Consider the following 9,232-nt stretch of genomic DNA (forward strand, 5'->3'; position numbering starts at 1 on the left):
AAACATGCTCTATAAAAGAAAGAATAAAATAACATTATCAGGCATGGAGTACCTTTTGCTTTCCTACAACAGCTTCCTCTGCTGGTTCTACATTTCAATGTGAAATATTGCACTATACTCATATTCTTTGTTCACTGTTTAAAAAAACATATTAAAACAAGCAAATTTACACCATTAACGAGGGTCATGGGTTCAAGACATTGTAATGGGCCTAACTTCTTCTAATACAGTGTGTGTTGAGATACAGCCTTTTGAGGTGAAAGATCAAACTTCTTCTCATACAGTGTGTGTTGAGATACAGCCTTTTGAGGAGAATGATCAGTTATGGAGGAGGTAGTGGACTGATGGAAGAGGAGTCTTGAGGGACCAAAACTGAACGGCTAGGACAGACAATGTCTCCTAATTTCATTAAGTCATTGGTAGGTGCACATTTGTATGATCATAATTTTCTAGTGTCTTTGTATATAGGTGACTAAACATGAAGCAGCATTAAAGTCATTGTCACAGACAGCGAAAACCCAAAGAGCTGGTCTAGTAAACACTATGTAGTACCTCTTGTGCTTATATCTAGCTTACTCTCATTTGACTTTCCCCTCATGTTAAGGCGCCTCTTCATTGCACACACATCATTGGAGGCATCGTGTGGCTAGTTTGCACACATTTTCACATCACAGATGAAATGACAGTATTTTTTTTTTCTTCGTTTTTGGAAGTTTTGGATAAGTCAGATATTGCATTTTGTTTCAAGAACTTTGAGGAAAGAAATCAAAGAGGCAAAAAAAGCAATCAACTTTGGTCTTCTCTGGAGATGTAAAACAAACAAACAAAATATAAAGCTCAAGATCTAAAAGGAATTGGAAAAATCTGTAAGAAAGACATCACTGTCCTATTTTCATACTTGTATAGAGGATAAACAAGCGTCTATGACATAATCATTCGCGATTGTGGAGGCCAGCTTTACGTATGAGTGGAACTACTCGCAAATGGATGAAAACTCACACTCTTCAGTTCCTTGTTCAGCGACCCGTCCTTTATTGCTGTGTAGACAGGAGCACCTGGCAAGGATCATGGGCTCAATGAAGAGGTTGGTTATTGCTTCTTCTTATTTTCTCTGGTCATTCCAAAACATATAGACATAATCGTGGAATTGTGTGTCCAGAGAGAGTACAATTTATCGCCTATGCATTAGAAAACTACTGAGAGCATCATCAAAATGAGATGCTTTCTAGTTCTGACGCTCAACACCATTGTCCATTGGCTCACTCTGGACTGAGTGGTGGAAGCAGTCAGCATCACTCTAAAACCTTCTTCAAAGTCTTTGCCTTCTTTACTTGACCATGACACAGCTGCTGAGTTGCTGCTTTTGACCAGCACAGACCAGCTCTTGAACATCAGGTTCAGGCTCGATGTTGGTGCTCAGGCTCCAACTGCCCTGCTGGGGCAGGAGGGAGAAAGGCCCCTGGGACAGGATGGTGGGGTGGATTCGCAGGTGCTGTGGGGACTGAGGGTGGAGATGTGGCCGCTGGCTGATGTGCAGACGAGCCTCCAGAAGATGGGCAGCAGATGCCACGGGGGACAAGGACGAGGAAGATGAGTCAAGAGACTGCTGCTGCTGCCACAGGTTGTGCTGGAAGGCGATGGATGTCTGCTGGCACGGTGGGAGGATAGGTTGAGTCGGGGGGTTGGAAAAGAGGGTGGCAGGGGCGAAGAGATTGTTGGAGGGAGGAGATGAGGGGTGGGACTGTGAGAGGAAGAGCACGGGCTGCTGAGACTGGACTTGGGGCTGAGGCTGGAGCTGGATCTGCAGCATTCTGTATGAAAGAACAACAGAGTTTAGGTTTATTCAAGAAATGTACCAACCCTGTTCTTGGAGGCACCCCAACAGTACACATTTTGAATGTCTCCTTTATCTGACCCATCCATTTCAGGTCTTGGGGTCTCTACTAATGAGCTGATTCAGGTGTGTTTGATTAGGAAGAGTTTAAAATTGTGGAGTACTGGGGTAGCTCCAGGAACAGGGTTGGGAAACACTGACGTTTCCAATATTCAATAGTCTGGGATATGTATGGATTTCTTCTCACCTTTGCTGATGCAGAACTTCCTCCAGCATGCTGCGGCGCTCACGAGGGCTGCTAGAGCTCTGGAGGCTTGAGGGAGAGCACGGAGTTGGGCCAAGCGACCCCCGGCTGCCTCTGGAGCATGAGGTCGGAGGGCACACCTGTCGTGCCAGACCTTTGATCTTGTTCAACCCCAGCAGGCCTTTCGCACGAGTGTTCTTCCTCAGCTGCTGTCTGAACGCCTTCAGACCTAGAGAAATAATCACACACCGGTTAGAAACTTCTTAGCCATGTGATTCTATAAATCTGGCATGTGTTTTAAAGTAGATTTTTCATTTTTAATGAAACTCACCCTGTGTAAGGGAGGTGTCTGAAGCCCTACGCCCCTCTTGGAAGCTTGCTGCAAGCAAGCTCCCTTGATTTTGCAAGAGGAGGTTGGAGGAAAGAGTGAGGGGTGAACTGGCAGGGGCTAATGCCTCAGGCCCTGTATTGGAGGCAAGCAGTGATGAAAGATCCCCTACAGCAGTGGAGAGAGCAGGGTTGGGGTTCGAGGAGGACTTCAGACAGCTGTCAGAGGAAGCACCATCTGAAGGACTGACCACAATACCTGAGAGAGGATGGCAGATGTAATTAACAACCCGATCCTTGCATTAAGTCCTTCAATTCACCCTAGTATTAACATTTGACTTACAGGGTGGATTGCACTTGTGGAATCGAGCAGAGACCTCTGCAAGTGTGTGCCTTCGGGAGGTGGTGCTGGGCAAATGGGGCGGCTGGACCTGCAGCATCCCCTCTTCCTCCTCCAGGTCATGAGGTCGCACCACCTCGCTTATGGTAGTCTCCAGCAGGCTGTTGGGGGAGATGGATCGGTTCCACAGGAGCCCGTTCAGGCTGGCTTCGACTGGGCACACCACACGCTGAGGAAGGGAGGGAGGCATTCACATTAGCCACTGCCTGTCTCTAATGGAGGAGGGGGATTGGGGGTGCACTGTATATCTGCAATATGAAACAGGACAGGGAGTCTATTTACTGAGCAACTAGGAAGAGAGGGGTCTAGAGCAGGGGTGGGCAACTCCTACAGATTTTAGCTCCAACCCTACCCAAACACAGTGATCCTGAAGACCTTGATTAACTTGTTCAGGTGTGTTTAATCAGGGTTGGAGCTAATCTCTGCAGGACAGTGGACCTCTTGTTACCCACCCTTAGTCTAGAGAGGGATTACGTCAAGCTCAAGGGAAGTACTGACCTGAAACAGGCATCCTTGTTCACATTCCATTTCTGAATGGACAGGAGTGTTCACCTTGGTGGCTACGGGGAAGGCTGAGGTTCTGAAGCTGTCAGACGATTCTATGATCACCTTGAAAAAGAGATGGACAGAGGACGAGCTGAGTTAGCCCAGGAAGATTTCATCTTAAAGAGGTGACTATCTTGGCCTTGCCTCGACACTCACCTCTGGGGTGGAGGAATCGGACGCTGTCCTCGACCTCTGATTCGAGGCCCCGCATTGGCTGCTCAGCTGTTGGCTGCGGTGCTCCTTCACTCTTTCTAGCAGCAGGTAATAGATTGCTGAGAAGTGGTTGTAGCTACTGTTCTGGAGAGACTGTGGAAGGCAATCGAAAAACTGTTTTAGACACTGTGTCCATACTGAGCATCACTTTAATATGTGTAATGCAACGCAGGCAGTCTGCGTCAAGAATTAACTTCTTAAGGGATATTGCCAAAAGATAAAAGCGACACAGCATGGCAGCTTTTAAAACAGATGCTACTGTGTTTATCCTTTCTGTGCCAACAGAAGGACATAAGGAAAGCTATGGGAAGCTGGATAGGGTGTTGTTTTTATTCTGAGGTGACAAATTAACAATTTACGTCCCTCGAACAACATATATTAACACTTGCTCTGGTAAAAAAGCCCTTCCCTGCTGGAAACAACTAACCACGTACTGTTTGTAACATACAGAGGGAGACATGTCTCCACAAGCCAACTGAATCTGCCCCTTTTCTCACCTCAACAGTCCTCTGTCTGTCAATGCCGAGGGTCTGCATGATACTCAAGACGGGTTCACTGTAGTCTCCCAGGTTGGAGTTGTAGTCAGTAAGGGACAGAGAAAGGGTCTGGTGGGGTGCCCTGGGATCCGCAAGCATCCAGCGGTGCTGCTTGATCTGAGTCACGCTGATCCGCTTGGCTGGGTCGACCACCAGCATCTTACGAATCAGATTTTCACAGTCTGGACAAGGAGACAAGGAGGTCTAGGTCAAAACTGGTTTTCTTACAATAATGCAGCATTTTACATGAAAAGAGGGAGTGAAGAGCTGTACCTTGTGACATGAAGAATGGTATTCTGAAGCGGCCCTCTGTCACTCTCTGTCTCAAAGCTGGAAGACTGTCCCCATCAAAGGGCAGGGACCCGCACACTAACACATACAGAACCACACCTAGACTCTGTGAAAGACACACATTTGTAGTATGTATTAGATTTGCATTTATACCAGTGCTTGCAAGGCAGCAAATAATACTGTTCTATATTTTATTATATTAAATTCAATATACAAATAGGTGTTAGCTAAAGGACTAGTGGCAATTTAGATTGCAAATTAGACAATGACATCAATGAAATTGGTTAATTTATAAATGCTAAACAGAGTTTTGCTTTCTAAGTAGTCTAAACAGTTATTTTATAGTTTCATAATGATGATTTTATAATTATAATTGCATCTTCAGCAGCTGTGTAAGACATCAGCAAAGCATCAGTTTGATAAACATACCCAAATGTCTAACTGTGGCCCCTCATATTCCTTTCCCTCAAAGACCTCTGGGGCAGCGTATGGTGGGCTTCCACACCACGTGGAGAGAGGCTCCCCAGCATTATAGAAGTTTCCAAATCCAAAGTCTGAAAGAAATGGAGGAGAAGTAAGTTCTTTGTTGATGAAAAGACTGAATGGCTTGTGTCAGTACAGAGAATCAGATTTGATTACTTAATTTTATTACTGATCCTAACTGTGAATTCAGTAATTGCTTTCTTGCTAGAGCACTCAGTCTGACTATGAGAAGTGTTTATGAGCAGGGCACCTCAATATGTGAACCCTTAAAAGCTTATTTTCTTTGCTCACCTGCCAGCTTGATGTTCATGTTGGCGTCTAGCAGCAGGTTTTCAGTTTTGAGGTCTCTGTGGACTATGTGGTGCCGATGGCAGTAGTCCACTGCTGTCAGAATCTGCCAAAACTTCTTACGAGCCTCGTTTTCACTCATCCGTCCGTTGGATGTCAGATAGTCTGTAAAAAAAGAGGACGGCTTAGGAAGGGAGGAGACATTGCCTTAAAAACACCATAAAAAGACAGAACCAAGCCTACGGTTTATCTGGGGAGACAGCCATTGTTTTTTTTAAAGGCTGAGTATATGACAGGTGAAGAGACAGATATGTTATACTGTTTAAATCCCTAGGTGGTGAGGACAAGCAGAGGTAGAGCAGCTTATCCCTTTTACATGGTTACATAAAGCTTGAAAATCCAACACCTGTCTCGCTCTGTGCTCACTCACTGCTCTGACAGCAGTATTGATCTAAATAATTCTCTCCCCATCAGACCTCATTATCCACAACAACTGGACAAGAGGTTTTGGGAGAGCCACAGACATCAAAAAAAAAAAAACACGCCCATCAGTCTTTTCACAGATTATTTAGTCATTAATTTACAAAAGTGTTTCCACTTACCAAACATTTCTCCATTTTTTGCATACTCTGTCACAATGTACAGCATGTCTTTGGTCTCCATGACCTGTAAAGACAAAAACATCATAGAATTTGAAAAATGATAATTTAATCAATTAATAATTAATTTTTCTATTTTTCTTGAATAATTCTTATTATTATTACAAATGATCACATTTTGCTAATGGTTTAAACATTTTGTGCATGTAGCTTTTATGAACTAATACTGCGAGATGCATGGAATATCTGTAGTTTAAATAATTCATTTATAAAATATAGAGTCATTTAAAATGGTTTAATAATACAGTAATATACACATAAAAAATAAACAATATACATTTTCTATTACACATTCATTTCAATTGTAATTTACATTTACATTTAGTCATTTAGCAGACGCTTTTATCCAAAGCGACTTACAAATGGAAGCAATCAAAATCAACAAAAGAGCAATGATATACAAGTGCTATAACAAGTCTCAGTTAGCTTAACGCAGTACACGTAGCAAGGGTTTTTAAAATAATATAATAAATAAAAAGAAAACAGATAGAATAGAAAAATAATAGAGCAAGCTAGTGATAGAGGTATTTTTTGCTTTTGTTAATTGTATAATAAATGAAAAGAAAACAGATAGAATACAAAAAGATTAGAAAGCTAGAGTTAGTTTTTTTTTTAAGAAAACAAGCAGCAAATTAATAGAGTGCAAGTTTATTATTAAATCAAATGTATGTGTCAATGTACATTTTATGCATCAACAAGCCAACTGTCTGATCTCTACTTCTCTTTCGAACCAAATTTCCTCTTTCTGTCAACTTCTATCATAGTTCTTGTTGTTCATAAATGACAGGCTAGTTTGTAATGATATGCGCCATTGCATAAGAGTGTAGCCAAGCATTTTCTCAATACCCTGAACACACACACACACGCACACGCATGTCTTTCTCAGATGTCTGCTGTCTGATCCATCAGTACCACTGAAGCAGCTAATGACAGCTGAAACTTATCTTCACCAACCTGTTTCTTTTGAACCATAACATTTGTTTACACATAAGACCTAGTTTGAGCACAAAGGCATGCAGTGACACAAAAGGATCTGTATTTCAACAATTAATAGCACAAAAATGTATAAAAGAGAGGGTGTATGACGTCCCCGCCCTTTATAAGAATGTCCCGTAAGTTCCCGGCAGAGGCCTGAGGGAGAAATACTAAACGCTGCATGTTGCGCTACCAGAAAGAGTTGCACAACAGGTTCTGTGCTGTCCTCTTTTTCTATTGCTGAGAAAACCTGTGTAACCTTCCATATGCGCTCAGCCACTCGATACTTCAGGTCAGTGTGTAACATAACGTGTCATGACCCACGTAGTCAGGCTGTACAACAGCAGGAAAAGGCTCTTTATCTCTAGATAAACCCGGCATCCAAAGACTTCAGTCTTTAGTGTCAACCCAGAGGGGCCAATGATGTCATAGCTTCCTTAGAAACCCCATCCTGTTCAGCCCACAGAGACATCTCCCTCTGTCACTAACGCAGAGGGAGATGAGTGAAAGAAACTATTGAATTCTTCTCTGAAGTGAATGAGAAGCTAAAGGCAATAAAAGGACTGTTTGTACAAGAAGCAAGAGAACAGAAACAGCTTATCATGAGGGGTCATGGGTCACTATTTCTACATTTTTCATCTCAAGGGCTTTTTGCTTTAAATAAACAGGGCTTCAGTTATGAAAGGAGAGATAGATTTGAGGTTATCTGACACTAAACCGGTATCAAGCTGAAAGCAGAAAATCCAGGACGTTTTCGTGAAGGATTCTTACTTATGCTGCAGTCATAAGCTCACATGTTGGATGACATTAGGCTATGTTTTAATTAATTAATATGAAAGAGTATGCTGAAGGAATGGCACATCCAGCTCATATCAAACTACAACGCTACTGCTCAGTTCCCAAAAATGTCACCCTCTTACAAATGTGAGAGGCCAGATCCAAAGAAGTGAGGTGTGATGTTATTCACAAGGATTTTAGTTTCTTGCAGCTTCAGATCTGCAAAATGCTAATCTCCGAACAAAATCAACTTAAATTATACAGGCTATGAGAGAAAGAATGTGCGGACATATTAGCACCCTGTATTAGCCTGCCACTGTGTGCATGAATGTGCGAGCCAAAACATGGCGACAAAACAAGCCCAGGGATCAAATCAGATTGTACTTAGAGATTTTTCCTCTGGCTAGCTTCACGTGACTCTGCAGACACATTGCACTCGACTTTCACCAGTGCTAGTTAAGTCAGAGATTTAGACCCTGCATCCTTATATCCAACACACTCTCAGCTTTTCTGTGCCTCTCATTCCCAGACAAAAAAAAAAAAAAAAAAAAACAGAGGTCTGGCCTGGGCACAGCTTGACTTGCTGACCGTCATTATAACCATGATGCCGGTTTTGTGTGTGCCGAAGCGCAGCGATAACTAATTTATCTGCAATAAACCAGAAATGGTAGGTTATAAATGCGCACGAATACTACTGAACTTGAGCGACAAAATTACAATCATTATTCGTTATTTACAATAATTCTTACACATGCGATAACATCACAACCTTCACAAAACAGTCTATGATTGCTTTATAAATCAATGAATCAATAAACATTTTATTTTAAGATGCACTAACACATTTGAACTCATTTAAAAGCAAGTTAATGTCATTGTAACGGTCTTTCAAATTGTAGCCTACAATTAATAGAAACTTCAGCCTAAACGCACAATAGGCTAACGGGTCAAACCAGCGCGCAACGCCCATAAATGTCCTTGAAATTCAGAGAAATGTCATATATATATATATATATATATATATATATATATATATATAAAATCTAGGTATATAATGACAAAGTGTATATCTGTTTCAAACACGCATGTCAAGGGAAATATCAAAAGCGAAGGTACTCTTACCTTTAACACGCGAATAAATTCCACCTCCTTCCACAGTACAAATGATTTTTTAATTCTGCATTTACAAGTCATTCCTTATGCAACTCTTGAGGGGAAAACTTGTTTTTGGTTTTGTTCTGTCTTGATAATAGTTCCTATGTACAGTGATGTATTCACTTTGACGAAGCGCGCGCTATGTACAAGGTGCCGCTCCGTCCACCGAGGCTCCGCTCTAGAGCAGCTCTGCTGGCAGCGAGACAAACGCTACAGGCTCATGGTGTGATGAGGGACTCCGCCTCCTCCCCCTCTTGCCATAACAAACTGATACCCGCCTCATTAACGTCATACTCGCGTCAGAGGGCAGACGTTGCCGAGCAACCGTGCGGGCTCGTCGCACGCTGACGCCAGTGCTGATGGAGGGGTTGCTTGGAGATGAGGACGATCACGCCAGTGGCAGATATGTGTCGCCGCTCTCAAGCTGTTAGTGTAATGTGGAGGCTCAGAGGCTCTGCTCCACCTGCTGGAATGCATGCGCACTCCGCGAGCTGTCAACTTGCT

The 9,232-nt window shown here is 42.7% G+C and overlaps 1 protein-coding gene across 1 annotated transcript; it reads right to left on the reverse strand.

Annotated features, from left to right (window-relative positions):
- Positions 1-450: 450 nt before the first annotated feature.
- LOC107703039 (serine/threonine-protein kinase SIK2-like) lies at positions 451-8,934 on the reverse strand. Its single transcript, XM_016505534.1, has 14 exons — positions 8,696-8,934; positions 8,127-8,221; positions 7,121-7,160; positions 5,765-5,828; positions 5,166-5,327; positions 4,821-4,945; positions 4,374-4,497; positions 4,062-4,282; positions 3,508-3,657; positions 3,304-3,414; positions 2,749-2,974; positions 2,410-2,664; positions 2,082-2,307; positions 451-1,811 (listed from the first exon to the last, which is right to left on the reverse strand). Exons 2-14 carry the CDS (start codon positions 8,174-8,176, stop codon positions 1,328-1,330), a joined length of 2,238 nt encoding a protein of 745 aa, XP_016361020.1. The 5' UTR covers positions 8,177-8,221; positions 8,696-8,934; the 3' UTR covers positions 451-1,327.
- Positions 8,935-9,232: the final 298 nt, after the last annotated feature.

The sequence above is a fragment of the Sinocyclocheilus anshuiensis genome, unplaced genomic scaffold (genome assembly GCF_001515605.1).
Source record: "Sinocyclocheilus anshuiensis isolate Anshui unplaced genomic scaffold, SAMN03320099.WGS_v1.1 scaffold1094, whole genome shotgun sequence".
Classification (NCBI taxonomy): Eukaryota; Metazoa; Chordata; class Actinopteri; order Cypriniformes; family Cyprinidae; genus Sinocyclocheilus; species Sinocyclocheilus anshuiensis.